A 27858-nucleotide genomic window follows, 5' to 3' on the forward strand; every position below is an offset into this window, starting at 1 on the left:
GGCTATATTATGGATTTAATCAAAAACTTTCTTGGGTTAATGTCAAATCCACCCAAATTTCCAGATTTATTTATCAACAAAAAGCAACAGCACCTATCAAAAACGGGAGCAACAAATGTTATTTACACATTTTGACAATAGTAGCCTGCAGAACAAGTGGTAATGTAATAGCCGAAACACTGAATAAAACAAGTAGATTTTTCGAATATTTTAGCAAAAAAAACTTGGGACAAAAATGTATATGTCAAAGCCGTTATTTGGTTAACAGAACGTTTTAATGGGTAAAAATTTAACAAAAGGAAAGATGAAATTGTTTATCATTGGAAACATTGAATTTTTCGGTCTACGCCGTGCCTATAATATGGAGAAGGTACAGAATTGGTGAACATCAAAATCATTTCATAAACCTTTTATAACAGTTTTAAAATCTAAATAAACCGTCTTATTTTGTTGTTTTTGTTGAAAATACATTTAGATTGCCATTTTATTGCGTTTTTAAACTGCCATAGCATACACCCAAAACCGCTGTTTCCAATTTCAAAATAATCAATAACAATCCATGGCGTCACTTCAAAAGCAAAGCAACCAATCACTGGATCAGAAACTCACCTTAAAATGACGTCATATTGGCCCGTAAAAAAGTGTATGGTATCCGGCATAACAGGGAATTTAATATGAAGGAATAAATGTCATAGAAAAAGCCAACAATAAAATGCATTTGCAGGACTAATCGGTCTTTGCCAAATTTGAAATATTAAAATGCTTGCTAAGACGTTTTTCTGTGCTTTTTATCGACCACCTTTGTGACAAAATAAAGCCAGAAATCGATTCTCATTTTAGTGTGTCGATGAAAAAGCGGCGTCAAGAGGAGTGGGAGCAATAAAGAAACAAAGCGGAGAGCGCGGCGTTCTTTTTTTTCGGCGCGTTACAATCGATATGGAACTTGTTAGGGCGTATTCTTGGAAAGAAGCGCAGCTTTTCGCAAACAGGAGTTACAGAACGGAAAAAGGTGTTTTTTACATGACCTTGCTGCACGTTTTTTCGCTTGTTAGTGGTTATTTTTTGCTCAGTTGCGAACATATAAATAAATTATTTGTTTTTCTATGTCTTGTTAAGGTTTGGTTTTTGCTATTTAAAGGCATAATTACAAAATAAAAACCAAACGTTACAGCGTTATTACTTTTTTATAAAGTTTCAAAAAATATCTTTTGCTACAAAGCGCATTTAACTGTGCTAGAAATGTGTTTAGAATGTTGTGTGAGAAGTTTTAGCTGTTATTTAGTTCTTTTATTTGTTCAAAATAAGTTTAGTTGTTGGTTTTACTCTTTCCTAAACAATTTTAAGAATATCGTTTATTTAAGAAAATTGGTGCTTCAAGCCTGTTTAAAAATTACTACACTTTAATTAATGTTATTGCCTACTTTATTATTAGAATTTATAATCATGTATTAGTCATTTCTGTTGCGAGGAAAAAAGTTTTCTTAAATATTTTAGTGTAAGCTTTTGAATTTGTTAAATGCAACCGGACTAAAAACAAGGTTTAATTAACACCATATTCCATTTTGAATCCTTTTCATAAGTACAAAGTATTGTTGAAAATCATAATTCAGTGCAATAAAAAGCGCCATAGACCACTAACAGGCTTTTTTGCTGTTTTACTTAAAAGATTAAGATATTATATTTCTAAATGTCTTCAAAAAACCTTTTTAGTAAAATTAGTTTTGCATGATTTTGAATTGCAAATGTAGCATTGAATTGTAAAGCGATTTAAACAGACAAAAACATAAATTTAATGTATGATAATAGTGATGGGACAGGTACCCGGTACTCAGTAACGATGGAATCCACGATTTCAGTAGTATCGATACTGGTACTCGGTATTGAAATTTTTTTTCTCAGTTTTCGTTACCAATGTGCGAGTACCAAAGGTCCATTTACAGCATAAGAATACGGGCAACTTTATGCCAATATTTGCTTCGGACAGCATAAAATTGGAAAAAAGTTCTGCCAGGTTACGTATATTTTTTTCACTATCGTATGGAGATTACATTTTTCTGCATGTGTGTGTGCAAGCCTGTACCCCGACCATGACAGATAAATTAGCCAGTGATATACAACTAAGTACAACACTGTACTAAAGTACTCGGTATCGATGGTATATACATGTGGTACTCGTACTCGGTATCGGTACTCGCTTCAAAACCTGGTATCGTCCCATCACTATATGATGATGCCTCATTAAATATTAAAAGGATTCTGCATGCTATAGTTGATGCATAGATACTCTAATTTTCTTTTTTTTAGTGTTTTACTTTTTTAATAAACATTTGGGTAGGTCTTGACATAAAAAAGACCTTTACACTTTAATTACACAATGTGGTAAGGTAATCTTGTTGCATTAATAAGCTCAAGAAATATTTGCATAAAAAACATTTCGTAAATTGAACAAGGTATTTAAATATATAAACTGTTGGTGCCAGTGTCTTGCATGGCATATAAACTAATAATGATTCTTGGCAAATGATTGTCTAAAAATGATGTTTTTATCACCCTGGTGATGGCAACCTAAATATGACATTGAAACTTAGGTTAAAACAACACATATATACATTTGCCAGCCAAGTATTATTTGTTTAACAAGATTTTTGAATTCAAGTATTTTTGTGTGCATTTTTTTAATGTTAAAACTGTTGTGTAAAATTAAAAAAATGGGGCAAATACACCATAAAGATCATATTTCTGCACAAAGTGTGTAAATGCAGTGACATGTGGTCGGCAACCTGCAATGAGAATGAGCCCATTGTTCAACAGTCCTTGTGACGTCATAAACTTATGTACAAGTGCTGATTAGTCTTTTGTGTAGAGTTTCTCGTTGAACACTCACAAAGTTTATCTTTTTTCTGCAGAAAGTGAAAACGTAACATTCTTGAGTTGATTTTACACTGAAAATTCTTTTATTACTTGTTGCGACCTCAAGGATTTCATTTTAGCCCTTGGAGAAGAATTTTGTGGACGCTCGTTTTTTGTGCCAATTATCAAAGGGGCTATTTGACAAAGCTCGACAACGACCAAGAGACTTTATTCTTTCATTTTGGCAACCCTTTTTGGTGATATTAAAAGTAAGTGTGTAACCTGTATAAGTTTTTGTAGTCTAATGCGCAGTGTTAAAATGCAATAATGTTGAAAATCTTGTAAGGAAAAATGTTCTTCACCTAGAAAAGTCTACCCACACATAATCTACGCATTTTTAACTTTTATTATTTCAAAACAACTAAAATTTGTTTCTTGTTTGTAAAAAATACTCTCATGACAGTTTGTTACTTGACTAAGTTTGTATTTTTACTGTGGTTTATTGAGCCCAACCAAGAGAGTAATTGTTGAAAATAAGACAAAATCTCAAGTCAAAAACATGGACGTTTGTTAGAAATAAAGGACAATAAATATTTCTAAGACATTGCCCTTCAAACTAAAGACAAATCTTCGAACATTTGTTAGAAATAAGGACAATAAATATTACTGCCCTTCAAAATAAAGACAGACATAAAAATATACAAGGACGGTATAGAAACCTTGCTTATAGAAAAGTCAAAATATGTGTGAGTTTTAATGTTTTAATAAAATGTTATAAAAAAACTAAAATTTACACGTTTTAGTTTCCCATTAAATAGGTAAAAACAACACCATTCGGTGTAGCATTTGCTTTTAGTCTGTGCTGTCCTACTTCCCACCAAGTATTGTTTACCAGGCAGTGTAGTCACTTCCTTTGGTGACAACCAGATTGTCTTTGAGCACGTGAAACTCCACAGAAACCTGATTTCCTATTACACTTTACACATCCCATATTTATTCATAGAATTTCTTGCATGAGAGCCGCATTTTGATCATAATTTTTACCCCTAATAACCTTACAAAATTGTTGTTTAAAAGACTTCTAAGTAACGCTTATTTTGACACTAAACTGTGGTCTCTTGAATGTATATTTATACATTTGTATATATGTACGCATATACTAGTATTGGTTTTTCAATCAATTTTGTACAACTGCCACAATTCATAGTTTTTCAGTTCCTGATTTGAATTTAAACCAAAATTGTAGTTTTTAAATCAAATGTAGTGGGATTGTAAAATAACATAGAGAGTTTTTTATGCTTTAGTGCAGTGTGGTCCAACTTTATTTTGTTGCGGGCCATTCAAAATCGTTAACTTACTACACGGGCCAAGGTTTAAATGTTTTCAGGAAAAACTTTTTTCTGGGTCAAACTCTAACTCTACACCTTTTTTTGTCTATCGATAAGTTTATTTTTAATTTATAGTTATTTACTAGGTAGAAGCTACCAAAACCATTCAATTTCCACTCTAGTGCAAAATTGCCCCAGATCGGTGTATAGAAGCAGAACCCTTTATTGCATAACAATGCCTTGTCATGCGTCACAATAGGATATTTTGCAGTATTTAGTGTGTTTTAATCCACATTTTGAAAACATTGAATCATTGAAAACAAAACTTTTAGTTGTCATTAAAATATTGGGACTTTCGCGGGCCAACAAAATTACCTCGCGGGCCACAAATAGCCCGCGGGCCTGCAGTTGAACCACGCTGCTTTGGTGTGTACTTTAATCCAAAGTTTATATAAAACACAAGTTAGCCAACCTATTGTTACATGATAGAGCAAAATAATACAGCGTGTTAAGGAAAAAACGCATAAACTGCCTGAATTTTACAAACTGGAAAGCTTTAATGTGAATTTGATTGATCAAATTGTTAGCACCGAAAAGATTCATTCAATTTGGCCAGTCAAATTGAGATAAAGGTCTCCAGTTTGTAAAATTCAGGCAGTTTATGTGTTTTTCCTACACTTGCTGTATTATTTTAGACACATTAAAAAGTAAGGTAAAAAAACACGTAATGGGTTGGACAGTTTGTGTTTTATATTGACTTTTTTAAATCAAAGCCACTGCATTTGTGAGTGCAAACAAAATGCAATAAGTACTGTATTAGTCGCATTCAGTGTTATTTGCCCTGGTAAATATGACCTGTATAGGACGTCGTATTGTTGGAATAAAATAAAATTTGCCAGAAGAGCTCTATAAACTTGATATTATGCCTGGCATCAATAGCTTATAACAACTTAAATCAAAGCTACTGCGTTCGTGAGTGCAAACAACATGCAATAACTACTTTATGATCGACCAATGACTTTGTTTTTAGCTTCAACGCCGAAATGGGGTGTGCAGTATCAACCGATGACAAAGCAGCGAATGAACGATCCCGACAAATCGACAGAAATTTGAGGGTGGATGGGGATAAACAGTCACGTGAAGTCAAACTTTTATTACTGGGTGAGTAGTGAAACATTCTCATAGCGATGTATAAATATCGGATAATGCTTAGATTATATTTTCACTTTATTGCTCTCTTGCCAGTAGATGAAACATTAGCGAAAGTTTTTTTGACAAAAAATGAATACCTTGAGCAGATTTGATCACTTAAGTAAAATTCAAAAAAAAGGTGTTGAATAGCCAACAATTTTTTTCTGCAAGATTGTTTTCACAAGACTTTTACAAATTCCTTTTTTATTTCTACTTAGTGGCAGCAATGTTAAAATTTAACAAACTAAAAATTTAACTAAAATACATTTTACCTGTTAATTTTTTTAACCGAAAGTATGTGCATTGTTTGTTAATCTGATTATCTGCAAAAAAATCCTAAGTGTGGTAAACTTGTGGGCATGTTTTGGCCGTCGTACTCTATACAGTTGGATGCTTTTTCTTTGTGCAGGGTCTAATAATAGAACAGGGTAATTATGCATAGAGTCTTGTGAAAGGCTCTCAATGCTTTAATGACTTAAGTGCTAATTGTTTTAGGGCACTGCCAATCTCATCATAGTCTGAACAATTGCTTTTGTGCTGTCTTTTGGTATGGTGTACTAAGCAGGCTTCTATTTATTATTACATGACAACTTATCAATCAATGTTACTTGGCCTATAGTTTTGAATGATAGTTTGTTTCTTATGTTGTATGCTACAACCTACAAGACTACTTTTTTGTGTACAGCTGTTGAAAAATAGAAAAACACATGTTGTTAATTTACCTATATTAGTGTACCCAAGCAGTTGGCGTTGATTGTGGCAAAAAGCGCTTTTGTCAAATAAAAATGTCCAGAGTGTGCAGTCCAGAGTCCCAATCAATAAGTAATGGCTTGCCACTGAATAATATATGACCATCTGTTGCACAGGGCACACCCAACTGCACCTCTAGGGAGTTTGGTGCCTGATGACAATGTCAGTTACCTCTGTGCTATGTGGCTTTGTAAAATATCATAGCAAGGCTTCTATCATTTAAGTCCTTGTTTTGTTTTTTTGAAATTGCTTTTTTTTTCAGATTTATGGTCAATCATAGCATTGTAATTAAAAACAGACTAAAATCTATTTTTAAGTCCCGGAAATTTGATGCTACAAATCATTTAATGTTCTATTGCCATTCTTGCAACGATTTCCACCTTTCATTATATATTACAAGTTGGTAAATGTTTATTTCCAGCTTAAAATCAGTTGACTATTTTAGAAACATTCCAAATCATATCATTTATTAGGAATCATTTATTGACTCATATGCTTTTACATTCCTAATCATAGTTGTGAAAGAACTATAGCCTTTTCTGATTTTAATCCCCTTTATAGACACAGAAGATGATTTTTGGCAAAATGTATTTGTTCTTTTTGAGATTTGCAACTAATTTTACTGTGAAAAAAATACATTTCCCGAGTAAGTAAGGTTCTTGTCTTGCTTTGTGCAGTTAACCATTGCAGGGCATTGAAAAACTGTTGTAAATCATATGTATGTATTGATTTTATTTTTGTAATGCCATGTTTGAACATTTATGGTTGACTGCACAAATCTGGCTTAAAAGCAAACATATGTCACAAAATATATATGGCTGAATGTGACAATGAATGGCACAGCACGTAATCAAGCAAATACTGCAATCATTTTGATGATTCACTAAAAACCATTGTACCTGTTGTGACAAAAACATACAGCAGCACAAACAAAAAGACATTCATCTATGTAATAGTTTAATTATTATCAAACACATACTTATTGTGGTCTTGAAAGTACGTCAATAAGATTAGTTGCAGTTGTGCCATTGCATGTGTACACAAGACGAAGACCTACTTGAATAAATCAATATTTGTGCAACCTTACAGCCTATATTTGCATAGTGTTGTTGTCGATACTAGTAGCTACATCTATGACTTTTATTCAGAACTTCTTTACTGTTTTTCTGGGGTGTCTTATGCTAAATTGAAAGTTAAGACACAATGTGAAAGTATAGATAGCTTGTTTTAGCTAAATTGTCAAAAACTCTCATATCAATATTATGGCATGCATTATAATTACTTTTCAATTTCCTAAATTTGTGGGTAGGTTTGACAAATAACTCTGATACCACCAAGTTTATGCAAAAAAGAAACAGAGTATATAAATTTAATTACCTTACCTTACAGAAATCTTTAAAGGAGTCTAAAACATAAATGAAAAATATTATGCATAGCAATTAGTAAACAAATTTGGCCGTCTTCAGGGGGAAATTAACATTTAAAGTAGGTCAAATTGAAATTGGCTGGGGAATAAACAGCTGAATCTGTTGATTTCTTCTGCCTTTTATCTGTTTTTTTTGCTGATTCAAAGCACACAGCATGAGTATTTAATGTAAAAGTCACTTATTCCACAAAAAACAGTGTTCTTTTTGTACTGTCTTTAATTATTTAGTAAAAAAATAAAAATTTATACTCAAAGGGCAAAAATGTCACTTATTTACCAACATTTGCAATAAACTAGGCAGACTCACATACCAGAGTGGCTTATCATTTTGACTTCCTTTTTTTACATTGAATGCCAAGGTGCTCAACTTCCCGCTTCAAAATTCAATTGTTCTAATTTTGCATCCCATTAGTATAATTGCGTCCAGTCCATGTTAAATTGAACACTGCATTTACAATATTAGCACAGAGGCAAGTTTGTAACTCTGTTGCATTGCAGTTTTAGGAGTAGCATTTTTTCCAGCTCTGTACTCAATTATTGTTGGCACAGCAGGTGTTTATGTGTTAATTGTTTGTTTTCAAGTGTATGAGTAAATAATGTGCAACAATAGAATGAGCTTTCTAATTCAATATATTTAAATCTTTTTTAAAGTTTATTTTTTTTTACAATAAACATATATTTGCCAAAATCAAACTCATTTTTTAAAAATTAGTTCATGTTTAGTTGAAGGACCACGATATTATGTGTAGTTTATTTGCCTTGTTGCAATTAAATCATATGAAACAACTTCTCATGAAACAAACCACATGAAAAACAACTTCTCATGAAAAATATCACAAAAAACAACTCTCATGAAACAAATCACATGAAACAACTTCTCATGAAACAAATCACATGAAACAACTTCTCATGAAACAAATCACATGAAACAACTTCTCATTAAACAAATCACATGAAAATAACTTCACATGAAATAACAATCATTCAACACAATTTAATTACATGTACATTGTACATATTGCAACAATACAAACTGGATTAAAACCCTAATATATGTATCCAATAGGTAGAGTGGTTGTCTTTTAACATTGACATTTATTTTGTCGAAGTTATACAAAACAAAATTTTAATAGCTTTTAGAGGCTTTGTTTTAAGTATAATCTTGAAAAATATTCTTGTTTGTCACTTAGCTTGTGACGAAAAACCTTTTTGTTACAAGCTAGTGATTTAAGAAAACCACAAATTTGTATTGAAAACCCTATTTCGGAGAAAAATTTTGGAAACATGGTCTGTTTGGTCGAGGCATTCATCCGTGACATTACTTAAAACCTGGTTACGCTTGAGTTGATGTGTTTTGGAAAGTTTATTGAACCGGAACCTGTTTTAAATGGTTGCGTTAAACTAACAAATGGATTTAAACTAACTCTGATCATAGTGTTTGAATGAAAAGTATTTAATTTAATGCGGCTATTTCACACAAAAACTTGCCATCGTACTGCTGGCTTTGTACCTTTAACAGTAGTGTAACTTACAGGAATATTAAGTTTTTTGATAATGTAACCGTGTTTTTTTATTTAACGAGCTTGATTACGTTGAAAACCCGTTTTAAGCTTACAAAGTCGTGCATGTAACAAGCGTTATGGTTGACTGCACGAAGCTAGTTAGGAAACCCACTTTAAGCTTGCAAAGTCGTGCATGTAACAAGCGCTATGGTTGACTACACGAAGCTAGTTAGGAAACCCACTTTAAGCTTGCAAAGTCGTGCATGTAAGAAGCGCTATGGTTGACTGCACGATGCTCGTTAGGAAAATTTTATTTTCCCATACAACTCAATCTCAAGCTTGAGTGGAAAACATGAAATTTACTCCCGAGCTTTTGAATTATTGATCTACAAGCGCCAAAATGTTCATTAATTATTTACGATTTTCTTACGGTACATGTCCATGGGTTTTGTGCCTGTCATATGTGTTTTCTACCCCCAAATGTTTTACTTCACGGCTCATTGGTAGGAAAAACTCTTGCTTACGATGCGTTAATTATCTGTCTAATTCATCGTTATGGCTGGAAGTTAATTGCAACATAGAAAAACTTTTTACTTAATTTGTTTTGCGTTATTACTAGAAATGTACCGAATCGGCTTTTTTTGAAACCGAATATTCGGCGATTTTGCCAAATAAATTTGGCCGAATTCACCATAAAATTTATGACGTCACGCGAATTTATAACGTGGGTTTTGTCTGGAGTGGTAAAAACGATAATGTCATAAAAAATACATAATAGTTGATACGATTTTAGTTACGGCTTAGTTTTGTGTGGCAGCTATTAGTTTGTGGTATTAGAGAAACTTTACATACATATATATCTATATCGGAAATATAATTTTGAATATAATAACAATGTTTCAAATTTGTTGATTAATTTCCGCTATTGCGCCGAATGTACAGGATATTCTAATTGTTTCCATTTCCTTTGGGGTGATTGTTTGTGACGTCATAAAGGGGTGTGTTTGGTCATAGAATAGTTGGATGTGTTTTTGTGCCAATTCATCTTGTCTTGTTATAAGGACATTGACATGTTTAGCAGTTTTTTTGACCTAATGTTTTAATAATGAAAAGAAGCCGATTAAGAATAGTCATATGGACCCCGTATGTCGTTCCACCAAAATCAAAGCGGTTTAATCCGGAATTTGAAATCGCCACGAACGGCAACGGGATTGTGACGTAATAATGCCGAGGAAATGGGTCTTGCCGATTTTAATCTGTCGTCCAGATGTTAAACTATTCCACAGATTGCGATTGGTGTCTTATGTCTCCGCTGTGACGTCATAATGCCCTTTGTGAGGTCAACGACGCGTCCCCGGGATTCTAATCAGTGCTTTTCTAATCAATAACTTCTAAGGCGTCGTAAACAATAAAAGTTCATTTCTAACAATATGTACGTTTTTTGCGCGTTTTGTGATCTGAATTCTTTGCTTATTGATAATGAACGATTGCTGATTGATTGTTACGTCATATTCAGCGATTGCTGTTTGGTTATTACGTCATAATCAACGCTTGTGACGTAGTGGTGTCAAATTTATGTCATTGGTAGAACGAAGCACAAAAAAATTTGTTTCGAATATTTTTAATTTCTTGTTTTCCTGACGGCCTTATGACGTAACAATGCACTTGAACAAACAAGCATTGTTTGAATTTTTACTTTCCTTTGTGCAGTGCCACGACTTTGCGAGTTTTCAGCTATAAGGCCAACTTTAATACACATACAAATTATATTTAACTTTTGCAAACGTTACAACTCAAATAGTGAAGTCCAGTGTTTTGTTTATTTTCACAAGTTGCTGAAAATTTCGTTTCAACCAGCAATATTTTGCACTTGTTTCACTAAGCGCACAGATTTACCTCTGAGATATCACTCCTGTTTTATGTAAACATTGCACGGTGTCTCGGCAAACACAGAGATACATCTTGGCGCCCAGTTTCAGTTCAACGCGGTTTAAATCACGCCATCTGCTGTGATTGGTTAATACCTCGCATGCATGGCTGCACACAAGTGTTAACCCAAAAATAAACGCTTTAGTTTTTATGCATGGTCGAATTTCTGGTTTGACAAAAAATTTGGACAAATTCTTGTTCGAAAAGTTCGAAATGCGACGTTTTCTGGTTATGACGTCACAGTCAAACCTGTTTATGACGTCACACTATAGGAGAATTTTTCTTTTGTTTTACAAATTCATTTTTGGGACGATTTTGTAGCCACTGTTGCAGAAAAGAGTAATTTTTGTGCGTGCTGCCAAAATGTCTGAATAATCTCTGCAGGAAACACCATCTTTAATTAGTGACGTCAATTTCGGCGGATGCGCTTAGCCGCTTAGTGTAGTTTTCCAGACGATCACTTGTTGCCCAAAAATCACGAAATACTTCCGGATTTTTGTGTCATTTCTTCACACTAAAACTTTGGCATTTAATTGTGTGACAGACATTTTACAAAACTATTACCTTTGCAAGCTTAAAGCGGGTTTCCTAACGAGCTTCGTGCAGCCAAGCATGGCGCTTGTTACATGCACGACTTTGCAAGCTTAAAGCGGGTTTCCTAACGAGCTTCGTGCAGCCAAGCATGGCGCTTGTTACATGCACGACTTTGCAAGCTTAAAGCGGGTTTCCTAACGAGCTTCGTGCTGTCAACCATAGCGCTTGTTACATGCACGCCTTTTCTAATTCACAGAATGACAAAATGAATCTAGCATTGAATTGTTTCATGGACCCCTTAGGCAGCAGAATAATATTTACACAGCACTAGTAACTTGCGTAAGAATGTTGTATTTAAATCTGTACACAACATAATATGTGTTTAGGGTTGGTCTCTAGTAAACTTATGTGAAGTGTACATACTACAGTTAGTCGTCCGAACGTTGATACTGGTTACCTGCCTAGCCTAACAATGTTGTAATTTCAAAGGCATTAACATTCAGTATGTGTAAACAAATGTTTTAATCTTTAGTGGTTCCAACTTTTAAGTAGGAAATTACGGATGTAGAAAATGTGGTAAACCTCGTTTAGTGTTATTTGGCAGATGCTGCCGCAAAACAAGACAAAATTTTTCTACAAAACGTTTAATCGGGAATTGAAATCAAAACGCGGTTTAAAATTAGAAACTAGACGCGTAAACGGCACGTTTTGCAACGTTGCAATTCTGCGCGGTTACTATAAGTCACGTGATTTAACCAGGAAGTGTGATTGGTCGAACGGCGTCTGAATTTAAATTTGCCGTTTTGTGTTTGCAAATTGCGCTGCGAATTCAATTTATGAACAAAATAACTTAAACAGTTTGCTCTAAGGCCAAATAACCTCTTGGTGAACTGGCTTGTGGGTGGGTTATTTCCTTGCAAGAAAAACAAACAATTGTAAACAAATGCCCTCAGTTTTGGAAATTGCGTTGGTTTAATGCCACCAACTTGAGGACTGTGTTTGATTTGTGCAGTCTGAATAAATATACCCATATCAAAATGGATGTTTTGTTAAATGAAGTGATTTGAAAAGGCCAAGTTTTGCTATGCTGAATGTTCTGGAGCAATTGGTTGTCTTTTTATTGGATTATGTGTGTGTTTTTATGTTGAACACATATTTTTCTGTACAAACCACTTTTCCAGACCAAACTGCTTTTCACTTTACCCTCTAAAACTGTGTTTTTTTGCAATTGAACATATTCTAAAATGTAAGTTTTTGCAACAAATGTTTAAATTCCCAGCTAAAGTTTCAAGTTTTGTTTTCTTAAATACACATATGCTGTTTTTAACCCTTTTTTCTTAACTGTTTTACAATGATACATTTTTTGAGAAATATATTTTATTACGATAGAAATTTAAACCCGCTCTAAATGTCGATAAGATGATTAGACTTTCTTGAAAATGACTTGCAGTTATCGGATGTGGGTAGTTGTTACTGTAATACCCACTAATTACCAAATGTCAATTAATTTGGTGTAGTCCATGCCCTATTATTAGCGCAATTGGGTGAACGCTTCCTAAATATACAACACCATGCCACTCAAAACTAGAAGTCTGCATTGGCTTCTGAACATTTTCTTTATTTAGTAAAGTTTCCATTAAAAATGTGCACTAAATGGAACTTATTGATACAGATGTTTATTGTCACATCAAACCTGTCTGTTTTTTTAGAATTAGACTATTAAAATGTTTAGAATTATACCTTTGTTTATCGTGCACTGTACTAACACATTCAGTGCTATTAACCCTGATGAAGGCGACCTGTACAGGACGTCGGAATAAAAATACAATTGCCAGAAGATCTCTATAAACTTGATATTATGCCTGGCAGCAATAGTTTATATATGTCTGTTTGCAATTTAAAACTGAAATGGTTTTATTGCTTTTTTTAACTGTTTTTTGTTATTTTAACAGGTGCTGGAGAATCTGGAAAAAGCACAATCGTGAAGCAAATGAAGTGAGTGCTTGTTTACAATATTCTCGTTGGTCTATTAACGTTACAGCCGATATTGTCACAAAAGAGGAACCACATTGTTAACATCTAAATGATTAATGCCTGCAATTTGGCAACTAACGAATTTCGAGACTACAGTTCCTAGATTAAACACCACCAAATATGTGCATAGTACTGCAATTTAAACCCTAAATTACTACTTTATTTTAGCTCTTGCAAGTTATTTCTGATTGTGCTTTTTATATGCTTGTTTACACAAGGGCAGATTAATATGATGCAATATTTCAGTAACTTTATGAACTCCAAGTAACCAATTTTAGATGGTATTTGGGATTTAATACACAGTAATTCTACAGAAACCGAAAAACACATGAACATTCTTATCGTAGTATACCAGGCCCATGAATGTGTTATACGAAATTCTTATAGCCTGTGCCATGTCATATGGGAACCGTCTTGATTGGGTATTATGTCTTTAATGGGCCTGGTGTACTATGATTTATGAACGAGTATGAGTAAAAATTGTGACATAGTTTGCCATTTTAAAAATCATTAAAAAAATTTTTGTGCCACATACTGTTTTAAAAAAAATCGCAAAAAATGCGCTAAGCGCTAAGTACATAACCAAGTTACTTGTTAAAGTCTTAAGTGGCCTAATACATAGAGCTCTGTTGTGCATAAAAATGTAAATATTAGCTTTTATAATTACTTTTTCATGTCATGTATACCACTGACAAATTTGTATGTAACATAATGATGAATCCCCTATTTACTTTTATATACCTGTCCATGACACTAAAATAAATGTTTTAAAACATCCCTACAACACTCAATTAAACTGCTTTTTTTGCTTTTATAAAAAGAACCACTAAGAGCAGACTATATACTTGTAGTGAATACATGCAAATCAATTGTGGGAGTTAGCAGGTTCGCACGGGTTCTATAGAACCGTCTCACAAAAATGAGATCAGCGAACCGGTTAGCATTACTGGTTACTGTCAATTGACTTTTTGTAACAAAAGCGGCTGCAAAATATGACTTTTGTGATAGAACCTGCTGACAAAAAATCCCACCACTGATGCAAATGTTTTAATAGTATACCGTAATTTTCCGTGTATAATGCGCAAAATTTAATTAATTTATTGTCCTAAAATCTAGGGTGCGCATTATGCATGGGTACAACAATTTTTGAAGAAAATCTGCCTCGAAATAAAACTTGAAATCAGACCTTTCTTCTTGTTTGTTGTCAATCGCGCATCACATTTAGCCATCCTGCCCAACACACTTAGTCAGTAAAATTCATAATTGACGACACATCGTTTGATGCGATGGTGCAATCCTTGATGGTGTGTTATTGTCAAATACTGCACACTGCCCATTTAGCGACAACGCAAATGGGGTGATATCATTGCCGATATGCAACGGATCGAACTAAAATTTTGTATATAAGTTTGAATTTAATTATTCTGATTTTTAGGTATTTTAATCTGATACATATTAAACTTCATTTGTGTTTTAAAAATAAAAATGTTCTCTGCAAGTATTAAGATCGGTTCCGCTTGAACGCGACCAGTAAGATCTCGTTTGCTGTCACGATGTACCCTACACAAATCCTAAACATTTTTCGCTATCGAGTTTGCGAGCGCATGCGCAGTGATACTGACCGGCAGAATAACATCCGGTTGTTTCAAAAGATGATCTTTTTTCTGAAATAATTTTACGTTTACGGATTTAAGAGTAAACATTTGGGTGCGTATTATACATGGGTACAGGCTTTTTTCCAGCATCGACATGCCATTTTTAGGGTGCGTATTATGCACGGGGGCGCACTATACTTGGAAAATTACGGTATTCATTTACTATCTGTTTGCAGTTTTTAATTGTCTAAAGTGGTAAAAATGACTTTACTTGCATACATGATTATTTACCTTCTATTTTAAGGAACACATAAATGCACAAATAGTTACTGTTTTCCAGTTCTGAATAATCGCTGACTAGTTATCTAATTGCACCAACTGTTGTTACATTTACATCAAAAAATTCCCTTGTGTATAAGCATTTATAATAGTAGTTGCCATGTATTGGCTTGATGCATTGTATTATTAACAGTACAAAGCTATGTCGGAAATTTTGTACCATCTATAAGATATTTCCTGCAATTTTACGTTTAGAAAACAAAGACTAAATTAAGTGTATATGTACTGAAAATTTAGATAGACTGTATATCTGAAGCCTATTTTGAAAGGTTTGAAAAATGTTATTTTCTTAATCAATTCAAGTTGGTTTTGTAACATTTTGCACTTGGTCATGTCAAAGCATTCGTTAAAATCTGAAATTGATTTCTCTATGAACCAGGCCTCCAATTGTGCTCTCTATGTTTTGATAAGGAGCTCATTATTTTCTTGAGAGTTGCCTGTGGATAGGCTTTGTGCTATGTCTTGTTATGAACATTGTGTCAGCTTTGTAAAGTACTTGCTGACATATTTATGCATCAATTTTAGTTGTTCATTGTCTAAATCAGGGTTTTTTAACCTTTTTTGGGCCACAGAACACTTTTTGCAACAAATTTTTTTCACAACAAGTCTAATTATTACACAACAATAAATGACGCAAATCGCAAAGGACATTAAAACTGTTGAAAGTGAATAATTACTTTTTTAAAGAATAACTATGTACCCCCATAGTGAAAAAATTAGTGATTTTTGACCGGTGTTTCATGGACTAGTCAACTTCTCAGCAACTAACTTGCTAGCGTCAGTGTCTGTTAAATTTTGCCTTTTGCCTTTATTATGAAGAGTTGTTCAAATAAATCGCTTTGTTTAAAGTTGTTTCATGAAAACAAATACAAAATTTTTGTCAAAAAAATTTGTAGCTTTCAAATATGATTTCTGTGTTTAGAATTATCCACGAAGACGGATACACTGAGGAAGAATGCTTACAGTACAAAGCCGTGGTTTACAGCAACACTCTGCAATCACTCATCACAATCGTCAGGGCGATGGGAAACCTTAAGATTGACTTCGGGGCTCCAGACCGCGCTGTAAGCAAATAAGTTGTAAAATATGAAATTGTTGAACGAATTTTCGCCAAAACTTAATCTATATATGCCTATTCAATTGCAAGCAACCGTTTAAAAAGTTTATAGGTTTGTGAGCAGTGATGGGTTTCAGCCGGTTCGCACCGGTTCTATAGAACTGTCTCACGAAGTTTTATGAGATCAGCGAACTGGTTAGCATTACTGGTTACTGTCAATGGGCTTTTTGTAACAGAACCGGCTGAAAAATATGACTATTGTGACAGAACCAGCTGACAACAAATTTGAATCCCACTACTGTTTATAAGTGTTTATAATCATACAGTTTGTGCAACAATCAATGATGGCAAAAGACATTTTATCGTAATATCTTGTCAATATTTTTCATGATATTGCATTCAATTTTCACATTACTTTACATTGTTGAAACACAATAAGATGTGTACCTTACATGTAAACTGTCTTTGCTCAAGCAACAAGCCTTTAATTTGTTCTCTAAAAGAGAAGTCTAAAATTGAACGGTAAAGAAACGGACAAAAAGGCTAATACTGAAATTTTTCACATACAGAACTCAAAATGTTATAATTTTTATATTTTAAAATTTACACATATGATTTCTATATTCCAGGATGATGCACGACAACTTTTCGCTCTCGCTGGATCGCTTGAAGACGGTGAAATGACATCAGAACTGGGAGACTGCATGAAGCGAATGTGGTCAGACAAAGGTGTCCAGGTCTGTTTTAGCAGATCTCGAGAGTTTCAACTTAATGATTCAGCACAATAGTAAGTTATGAATTTATATTTTTATCAAATTCTGTAATGCAGTTATTAGGGATGGGCCAAAATTGCAAATGTTCTGTTCGGTCGAACACTGCAAAGCTCGGTGCATTGTTCCATCACAAACATTCCCAATTCCCGCTAGTTTTGTAGCTTTCCAAGGTCCCTTACGTCACTAGCGGGGTATTAATCTGTGCAGGCCCCAGAAATACGAGCTATTTCAACATCTGACACATAAAAAAACAGTCAAAAACAGTGTTTCTTGGATACCCTTTTGAACACTAGTTTTGTATAAATGGGCATGAACATGCAAATTTATTGCTCGGGCAAATTTGTACAAAACCTGAGCATAGCTGTTTTTGATGCTCGGTGCTCAGCCGAGCAGTTGCACAAACTGACCCTGGTAATAAATTTGCATATTCATGCCCTGCTAACTTACGAAACTAGAGTTCGAATGGGTATCCAAGAACAAAATGAAAATTAAATGTGTTAGGAAAATGTGTACTTCTGGGACCTGTATGGCTCAAAACACCGCTGGAGGCGTAAGGGACCTTGAAAAGCTACAAAGCTAGGGTAGAAATGGGAATGTTTGTGATGTCACAATGCACCAAGTGCGCCCAGCCGAGCATTGAGCATTAACATGAGATGCTCGGTGCTCAACCAGACAGAACATTTGCAGTTTTGGCCCATAGTGTTTATAGCATAATATTGGTCCCTTAATGCAGGGGTCCGCCCTTTCACCTTTCAGTTTGGGTCGCGAAATATATTAAATTTCCCATGAATATAAGCATCGCATCTACAGTATTAATGAATTTCGGCTTTTTTAATCTTTTCATTATTATTGCATTGTTACGTATGACTACGTATGACATAAAGTATATGTAATAATGTAAAAAGTTAAGCGCACCTATGCAAGTGTTCTCAATACAGAGCCCACATTTCTCATTTGTTAGAATAAATACGTTCGTTTACCTCCTGTTTTATGTGAAAATATCAACTGACAATAGCATAATAGCAGTCTTAATACTGATATTTAGTTGATTAGTATTTTCCACAAACGTACATGCTAAAATGTTTGGGTCACGAGAATTTAGAGCAATTTTGCAAAATGCTTGGGTCGCGAGAATGTAGAGCAATTTTTTTAGGGTCACGCCAAAAAGTATTTGCGGACCCCTGCCTTAATGGACTGTTTCAAAATATTATGGGCCAAACATTTAGTCAAAGCACCTTTAGTCAATCCATGGTTTGGAAATATTACAATTTTTCGGTCAATTCTACAATTCTATGAGAGGGTAAAAGGCTAAAAGACTTAACCCTTACTTCTTTTGTTTCAAATTACCTCAAAAATGTTCGCTGGCATTAACCTACTAGTTTAGCTATGGTCTGTTAAATGTACAGCAATATATAATCCTTATGTAAAGGCCAAGGATATACTGGGAAAAGCTGTGAGACGTTCACTCAGATCAGTGATCACGGCATACTCGTTTATAAATCATAGTACACCAGGCCCATTGAAGGCATGTTAAGTAGTCTCTAAAGTTTTGTGGTAAAAAAAAATAGGAAATACTGAATTTGCCTTCATAAAATCCTTGTGTTCTGGCATAACCCTATCAAGTCTAGACAAAATTAGAACAAGACTATTCTCTGTCCTCACGTCAACTTTACCCCAGTGCCCGTTGTTTATGTGTGTTTTATGATGTCACAATCCATGTGTGATGTCACAATTGGCTTGGGTGTAAAACATGTAATGAATATTTTTACGAAAATACAAATTTCTGCATGAATGAAACTGCCAAAAAACTTTTGCCTTACTTTTTTGAAAATTTGGTGTTTGATTTCACAGAGTTTGATCTACTTTGATTACACTTTTGCTTAATCAGGTTAAAATAAAATAAAAAAAATCTTAGAAATTCGTTTTATTTTGCCAAAGTTGCGAAAAAAAATTTTGTAAGAAAAAAAGTTATTGGGTTAAGATTGTTTTTTCATCCTTTGACTAGGAAATTTATTTCAAATTTTGTTTAACAAGGTGAAAATAATTAGGCAATCATAAACTACCTATTTTTTACTAACCATACTTTTATATCAGCTACTTGGATAGCTTAGACCGCTTGGTATCATCTGATTACGTCCCCACAGAGCAGGACGTCTTACGCTCTCGTGTAAAAACCACTGGTATCGTGGAAACACAGTTCGAACACAAGGATTTACATTTTAAGTGAGGGCCTGTCTGTCACTAGGTGTCCCCACAGTGCTGTCTTTGTTGTTTTTTGTTGCTGTTTCTGTGTTGGTTGCTATGCTCTTGGTGTTGGTGGTTTAGTAATTTTAAGATACAAGTCAAAATACTCAATTAAAAATTGATTTTTATTTGGATTTTCTAAAAATTTTAAACAAAAGAGCTATTTTTTTGGAAAGAGTAACAACTTAGCCACTCAAATATCCGTGTATTAAAGCAACCAACACACACCAAGTGAGCTTTTTATGTTGCATGAACTCGTTAGCATGTTGTTTGTTGTTGTTGCCATAGCTACCTGGATTCGCTGGAGCGCTTAACGAGTTCCGGTTACATCCCGACACAACAAGATGTCCTCAGAACGAGAGTTAAAACCACTGGAATAGTGGAGGTTCACTTTAACTTTAAAGACTTGACTTTCAAGTGAGTTGATCTTGAAACACAGAGATTCTAAACAGAAAAGATTTTTGTAAAGAAAGAACTTTTTTTGTAAGAAACAGGAAGGACTGTTGTATGAAATCGTTATCTTTTCAGAATTGTGATTAATGTCAAAACTGTCCAAAAAACGCTTTCACAAAATTTCCCTGAAGATGGCACATATTTTTTTCTGCCAAATGCTGGTTTGTTATACGTGTTTGGTCAAGAAAGAGTGCTTTAAACTCATTTAAATTTACACAGATGTTAGTTAGTTATCCAAATTTGATCCTTCTGAAGTTTGACCCTGAATGACCCAGCACCCGCAGGTCCCAAAAACATAAAATTAAATTTGGTTGACTTCAAAACTAGATCAGCAAATGAATAAAAAACTTTACTTTGTTAACAATTTTCTGCTATTGTTTACCTCATATAGATAGACTAAATCTACTACCAAAAACATACGTTTTGACATTTGTTTAATAGATGAAAGTTTCTGCCTTAAGTAGCCTTACTGTTTTCACTTTTTCATATTTTGTTGCCAAAAACAAAATGAAATAATTTTCATACCTTCCCATCACTGCAAGAACAGTAAGAACAAGGTGCATGTTACTGTGAAAAGTGTCTGTTTATTATTTTGTCTTGTTGTAACTGTGCTGTGCTGCAGTGTTGCCAAATATTTGTGGTTTTGTCAATGGTGTTATAAAATACTATCTATAATTTTTTACAGTTTTTCTAAAATTTAAATGTGTAAATAATGTGGATTAGTATAGTTTGTAAAGCTTTATAAAACAATTTACCCTAAAAATTCGAGCTATATGTAATAATGTAAATACAAAATATCAAACTTTTTTGTTTAATAATATGTTGTCAAATAGAAAGCAAACTATCGATTATATTAAAAATTTTGATCCATCCATAAATTACTAAATCAAAGAAAAAGAACAAAAAACAATTTTGTTCCATATTTTTGTTGAGAAACAGAAATAAAAAAAATTTTTCAACAGAATGTTTGACGTTGGTGGCCAGCGATCTGAACGAAAGAAGTGGATTCATTGTTTTGAAGGAGTAACCGCAATTATTTTCTGCGTTGCTCTGTCTGCTTACGACCTTGTTCTTGCTGAGGATGAAGAAATGGTAAGATCAAAAAACAATTTGTTCGGTCAAGAAAGAGTGCTTCAATTTATTTCACACTTCAACTAATATTAGTTATTAATCCAAATTTGATGCTCCTAAAGTTTGACCCCGAATGACCCAGCGGTTCACCCATAGGGCTCCAAAACATTTTTTTTAAACGCTGGTTTGGTCAAGAAACAGTGCTTCAAATTTATTCAAATTTACACAGATGTCAGTTATTTGTCTATATTTTATCCTCTTGAAGTTTGACCCCAAATGACCCAAGGGTTCACCCACAGGCCCCCAAAACGTTAATTTTTTAAAAACAGCTGTACTTGTCAAAGTGCATTATTCTGGAGTTTCATATTATTGTTGATGATGGGGTTTGTTACTCGTTCTTTTTAAAAGTCATTGTTTTGCCTGTCTGTCTTTTTCTGTCCAGCCCAAGTTTGCACACATGTTTTGGTCAAGCATAAGTGATCTGAAAATCTCAATTTTTCACAGTGTACTATAAATTTTAACCCAGTTGGTTAAGCCTTACCCACAGGCCCTCAAAATGTGAGATTTTGAAAAGGGACATACTTAGTATATGAGCCAATATCTTCATACTGGTAGTTGTTACACAAATGGTCTAAAGAGCTTTGCAAATTTTACTTGGTTTCACTTATTTTTTACTTTTGTACCCTAAATATTTGGGTTTTTTTATCAGAAATGTAACTCCTAATGTGCAGAACTTTTAACACTTAGTTGCTTGCTGCACATTAGTAAGAAATAAACCAGTATAGGCAATAAACACAAGCGCGAAAGGCAGGTTAAAAAGTAAAGATAACGGCGATAAAAAGTCATGTGTTAAAAAGGTATACCGGGGTCGAATTTTGATCTACATTTAGCTCTGGGGCTGTGTTCCTGAATGTAGAGTGATTCCAAAATCAGCAGGCGAGTAAGATCTTTTGACGAAACCAGTTTAATTAAGTTTATTCCAAACTAACCTTAATTGAACGCTATGATCTAACTCAAATTTTAGCGTTGTTTTGTTTTTTTCGTTTAGAATCGTATGCACGAGTCGATGAAGTTATTCGATTCGATTTGCAACAACAAATGGTTTACCGAAACCTCGATCATCCTTTTCCTCAACAAGAAGGATTTGTTTGAGGAGAAAATTGTAAAGTCCCCTCTGACCATCTGCTTTCCCGAATACACAGGTGAATATGATGATGATTAGAACGTTTGTGCCACCAGCCTTACGATTGCAAGGTGGTTGCACTAACCACTGGGTCATCTTAGAGACCGAACTGGGATTAGAACCACCAACCTTACGATTGCAAGGTGGTTGCACTAACCACTGGGTCATCTTAGAGACCGAACTGGGATTAGAACCACCAACCTTACGATTGCAAGGTGGTTGCACTAACCACTGGGTCATCTTAGAGACCGAACTGGGATTAGAACCACCAACCTTACGATTGCAAGGCAGTTGCACTAACCACTGGGTCATCTTAGAGACCGAGCTGGGATTAGAACCACCTACCTTGCGACTTACACAACCAATGTTTCCCGTTTCAGGCCAGAGCACATACGAAGAAGCCGCCGCCTACATTCAGTTGCAGTTTGAAGACCTGAACAAGCGCAAAGACACCAAGGAAATCTACACCCACTTCACCTGCGCCACCGACACCAACAATATTCAGTTTGTGTTCGACGCCGTCACTGACGTCATCATTAAGAACAACCTTAAGGACTGTGGACTCTTTTAAATTTTCCGGTAGGTAGCGCTAAAGCTCGCTTGTTACATGCACGACGTTGCAAGCTTAAAGCGGGTTTTCTAACGAGCTTCGTGCAGTCAACCACAGCGCTTGTTTCATGCACGACTTTGCAAGCTTAAAGCGGGTTTTCTAACGAGCTTCGTGCAGTCAACCACAGCGCTTGTTTCATGCACGACTTTGCAAGCTTAAAGCGGGTTTCTTAACGAGCTTCGTGCAGTCAACCACAGCGCTTGTTTCATGCACGACTTTGCAAGCTTAAAGCGGGTTTCTTAACGAGCTTCGTGCAGTCAACCACAGCGCTGGTTACATGCACGACTTTGTAAGCTTAAAGCGGGTTTCCTAACGAGATTCGTGCAGTCAACTACAGCGCTTGTTACCTGTAGTAAAATGACGTATTTCGATTGACAGGCAGCAAAGTCCTCGACCCAAGTGAAAATGACCGGGGCCGAAACACAACAAACTGCCACCCCTCCCCTCCTATGACGTGGCATATTACGTCATCATCACCATGGTGACGAGCAAAGACAGTATTTACATGCGGTCCTCTCTATTTGTTGTCGTTGTAAATCATTGTTGTTTTATCCTGATGAAAAAATGAACTTTTTTGAGGAAACCTTTTCTCTGTATTTTCTTTATTATTTTTTGTAAATTACTTCTGCTTTTATTTTATTCCTCCCAATCACAAACCCAACGTCATTTCTTTTTACCGCTTCAGTAATTTTTCTCACATCCTTGACAGTGGTAGCTTCCCTTCTATGACGTCACTAGCCTTCATTGGCCACGTCATCGTATATCATATTATGACGTCATACACAAAGTCAAAATACTGTTCATTTTGCATTTAAATGAAATTTGCATCAATTGAGTTTTGCATTTAAATGAATTTTGCGTTGTGACGTAACAACGACCTTCCGTAACAATCGATGACGTCATAGAAGTGTCGGTGACGTAACAATGTGTACAAAAAATTCGCGTTTCTCTTTTGTGACGTCATCTGTCGTTTTTATTCCGGTCGAAAAACTGAATATGGATGACGTCACAATTTGCTCGTTGTGACGTAGGTACTTAACTTTGTTGTAGTTGAGTTTGTTCAACAAATGTGGAAAATGAAATATAATATGACTGTCCTGGGCAAAAAGTCACTGTTTGGTGGTTTACCATTGAGTTAAGGTACAGTCGATCAATAATCTGCTGCATTTCTCTATTCTTTCATAATTTTTTTTTACTTCAGGATTGAGACTCAGATTTAAAGCAGTTTAGAAAACGGAGGTATAATAAAAACTACAGACAGTGCACACTGTTTCCACCACCTATAAGGTCTCATCAGTGCAGCTGGTGACAAGACATAGGCCGTATTGGCCAGTAAAGCAATCTTCCAGCACTCCAGTTTGTTGGAAGCAACAGGGTAAAAAGTCATCCCTCACCTATCCTGTTTGGTGCCACAACTGGGCATTAACGAAAAAAGAAACAGTATGCACTGTCTACAGCTCATCATATTGGCTGTATGCTTTTATATTTACTGGAAACAATAATATTTTCCAAGCTGGGCTTTTTTGGAGTTGGCTGTAACAATGTATAGATGTAACACCACCGTTTTAGTATTTTGGTATATTTTCTGCTCATGTAAATTAGATTTTATAGCAGTATTGTAGCTTCAGTTATTACCGAGATCTTTTGTCAAAAGACCAATTAATTTGAAAGTGGAATTGTTTGTCATTTGAATCAATGATTGTGTAGCGAGCCCTGAAATTGCTTTTCCAAGCGGCCATTGAGGATTTAAGCAAAGCAACCATGGATCGATATGTTAATGCCTGTTATCTAAATTGGAAACCGGGTGTAAAAAATCAATACATTTGAACCAGGCGAGCTATTTGGCAACAAATCGTGAACTGATTCGATTTAAATAATAACGATAAAACGTTCAGGAAAAATATTAGGCGATTTGGGCAGTAATTTTGAGTTTACATTTTTTCGATTCATTTGTTTATTCCGATAAAATTGTTTCAGTCTTTACACAAATAAATATTTTACGTCATATTTACTAAAAAGCAAAACTCAGTGGTGGGAATCAAATTTTTTGTTCAGCCAGTTCTATCACAAAAGTCATATTTTTCAGCGGGTTCTGTTACAAAATATCTATTGAAAGTAACCAGTAATGCTCACCAGTTCGCTGATCTCATAAAATTTCGTTAGACGGTTCTATAGAACCAGTGCGAACCGGCTGAATCCCACCGCTGACTAAACTGTATTTCTTAGTTTTCATTTTATTTATTTCTTAGTTTTCATTTTGTTTTTGTCATTTAGTCTAATACAAAAGTATGGTAAATGCAAATGTATGAAAAATAATAAAAGAGGTGATAAACAGCTTAAAGATGCATTAAACAGATGCAAAAAGTCGAAGCTAAGCCGAAATATCACAAAATATTGGTCTAAAAAGGATAATAAAATAAACACATTTTTTCTTCTTTTTGCAAATTTTCGATGCTCATTTGCGCTAAATGCGGAACAATTTGAAAGGTGTGCATGGACGTTAGGTGGCGGTACATGCAAGTTTATTGTCTTTTGTGAAATTGTCAGAAAAAAATTCTGTGTTTATTTTGATTAATTGTTGTTCTGTTTTTGTCCGAGACTAGTAAGGTATTGGTTTAAATCTGCGTGCTACTCAGTTTAATATTCTTGTTTTGCAAATCTTCCTGTCTTTGTGTGAAAAAAAAATTTCCAGTCTTGCCAAAAGTTTTTTGAAATTCAAATTTTTCCTCTAGGTAAAATTTCTATTGCTTGCTGACTGTATTACACTAAAATAATAATTGTTACAATGAGGGACATTTCATTACTTTTTGTTTTTATTGTAGCAGATTGGAGCTAGTAAAAAAACATGACAATAAAAGCCAATTGTTAAATTTGTCTACTTTTGCAAATAAGTCCAGCCAAAATATTCTGGTTCTGTAAGCAAGATATTTTTTTATTCTATCAATTTTTTTAAAAGGCTGATATTGTAGTGGACAGTGGTTGTCATGCAAAAGCATTAGATTTAACATCATAAACTTATAAAATTGCCCAAAGCCCCTCACAATATTATTGCTTTCTGACCACCTTTTTCTCCAATTAATAAAAAGCATTATGTTACCATTCCTGGCTTATAACAGTACGCCAGGCCCATTGAGGGCTGCTGATGTCAGTTATAAATTTGTGTTTATCTTTTATGGCCTAATTTAGGTTTCATAAATTTTTCAAATTGAAACAAACTGAATAACTTTATTACACAGTTTGAATATTTTGAGAAATGGCTGTAGCTTGCATCTGTTTAACATACATATAGTAACATGCTTTTTATTTTGTGTAAACTGCCAGATTTTTTAATGGATATATAGATTTAAATCAGTATGATTTTGTTACTGGGGCCATCGGGCAGCGGAAAATCGACATTACTGAAACTTTTGATGCAAGATAGCAAACAAAAAACATCGAAAAACGATTTTGTTGAGCTGCCGGCGACAATACCAACGGTTGGCTCAAACATAAACAACATAAGTCTTGGAAAAAGGAGCCACATAGAAATCCGCGAACTTGGGGGCTCAATGGCACCTATTTGGAAAAGTTACTTTGATGAAGCAAAAGGAATTATATTTGTAATTGATGTTTCAAACCCGCAGCAAATATCGGTTGCTTCGATTCAACTAAAAGAAGTGTTAGCTTATAAACTGCCAACATTAGTTGTGCTCAATAAATCAGATATTTTGTCAGTCACTAGTGTGAATGAAATGAAATATCTTTTGCGACTAAATCAATTGTTTTTAGTCTGTGAAAGTTATATGTCTGTAGTTGAAACAAGTTGTCAAGATAAAACAGGATTTCAAGATATTTTTAAATGGCTTAGAACTTTTTAGCTTGGATCATTTTACAAGCAGTCAAATCACATTAACATTTTTTTTCTGCTTTGTTTCTATTGTAATTTATGATTATATTATATATTTTTGCTACCTATGTTGCATTTTTCCATCATCATTCATGCTAATTATATTTTTGTATCAACCAGTTTAAAATACATGTGCTGACTGTTTTGTTAGTGCGAATAATAGGACTATATTTCTTTTTTTTACATATATAACTTTTTGTATCGATAGTGCAAAAAAATCTAGAGACTGTCCATTTGACAAATTTAGCTATTTAATCTTATTGCTTGTTTAACATGCAGTTTTTTTAAAGCAATGTAGTTTGTGACATAGCTCATTTTGGTATTTGTGCTTTGAAAAATTAGCTTTTTTTGTTAATTTAGAGCAGTGGTTCTCAACCTTTTTGTAGTCACGGACCCCTTTTATAAATTTCAGACCCCCATATGAAGTATTTTCTATGTTTTTTTATTTCTTGCATTATACGTTATTATACTTCTGCTCTTGGGGCAGCATTTTAATCAACCTTTACAGTCGTTATATCTTAATGAAAGTCTGTACCGTAACAGTCGAGATAAATTTTCTAGTGTACAAAGATTGAATCAAAGCACTATAAATTCCATTGTCCATGTGTGTTGTGATGTAACAATGGAGATAACAATCCCAAAAAAGTAGTTTTCCCTAATGCATAGGTTTAATAAACAATCCGCACTTGTGGGTAGGAATGTAAAAAACGGTTTGGAAACTTAACAATATTTTACTGTTGGTTGATGATACTAAAAAATGTTTACTTTCACTGCCCCCTGAAACCATCTCACAGACACCTTGGTGGTTTGTGAACCCCAGGTTGGAAACCACTGATTTAGAGCTTTGTCAGTGAGAATGTGCTCGTAAAATGCAGGGGTGTCCAAGTGTGACCATTTCTTATGGCCCATGGCTGTTTTTTCAAATTCTGTTGCGTATGGTCACACATAGTTTAAGTTGTTTTTTCAGTTTGTGGTGACTTTCGACATTTGCTTAATAATTTTTGTTGCAATTTGATCATTCATAAAATTTTTACTGTTGTACAAGTTAGGTTGACATAGAACACAAATACTGTATTAAAAAAAGTTGAGTGTTAGACATTAAA

The 27858-nt window shown here is 34.4% G+C and overlaps 2 protein-coding genes across 4 annotated transcripts; both read left to right on the top strand.

Moving 5' to 3' along the window:
* The first annotated feature begins 271 nt into the window (after nt 1-271).
* On the top strand, nt 272-27255 carry LOC145220454 (ADP-ribosylation factor-like protein 16). The gene is made up of 2 exons (XM_080087660.1): nt 272-281; nt 26207-27255. The coding sequence occupies exon 2, from the start codon at nt 26223-26225 to the stop codon at nt 26724-26726; it is 504 nt and encodes a 167-aa protein (XP_079943786.1). The 5' UTR covers nt 272-281; nt 26207-26222; the 3' UTR covers nt 26727-27255.
* LOC145217629 (guanine nucleotide-binding protein G(i) subunit alpha) lies at nt 2879-23981 on the top strand. 3 transcript variants are annotated; one of them, XM_080084925.1, is made up of 11 exons: nt 2879-3119; nt 5209-5339; nt 13463-13505; nt 16401-16542; nt 17165-17322; nt 19403-19531; nt 19841-19969; nt 20968-21097; nt 22125-22278; nt 22640-22838; nt 23248-23981. In XM_080084925.1, exons 2-10 carry the CDS (start codon nt 5222-5224, stop codon nt 22828-22830), a joined length of 1194 nt encoding a protein of 397 aa, XP_079941051.1. In that variant the 5' UTR covers nt 2879-3119; nt 5209-5221; the 3' UTR covers nt 22831-22838; nt 23248-23981. The 3 variants fall into 3 exon arrangements, with proteins under 3 accessions (XP_079941051.1, XP_079941054.1, XP_079941052.1); XM_080084928.1 differs by lacking the exon at nt 19841-19969; XM_080084926.1 differs by lacking the exon at nt 19403-19531 and having other exon boundaries at nt 2880-3119.
* Nucleotides 27256-27858: the final 603 nt, after the last annotated feature.

The sequence above is a fragment of the Phallusia mammillata genome, chromosome 3 (assembly GCF_965637545.1).
Source record: "Phallusia mammillata chromosome 3, kaPhaMamm4.hap1.1, whole genome shotgun sequence".
NCBI classification, from domain to species: Eukaryota; Metazoa; Chordata; class Ascidiacea; order Phlebobranchia; family Ascidiidae; genus Phallusia; species Phallusia mammillata.

Coding starts and splice junctions, on each gene's coding strand:
- LOC145217629 (XM_080084925.1), top strand. CDS start 5,222: ATGGGGTGTGCAGTATCAACCGATGACAAAGCAGCGAATGAACGATCC. Junction 5,340..13,462: donor AGTCAAACTTTTATTACTGG/GTGAGTAGTGAA, acceptor TTATTTTAACAG/GTGCTGGAGAATCTGGAAAA. Junction 13,506..16,400: donor ACAATCGTGAAGCAAATGAA/GTGAGTGCTTGT, acceptor TTCTGTGTTTAG/AATTATCCACGAAGACGGAT.
- LOC145220454 (XM_080087660.1), top strand. CDS start 26,223: ATGATTTTGTTACTGGGGCCATCGGGCAGCGGAAAATCGACATTACTG.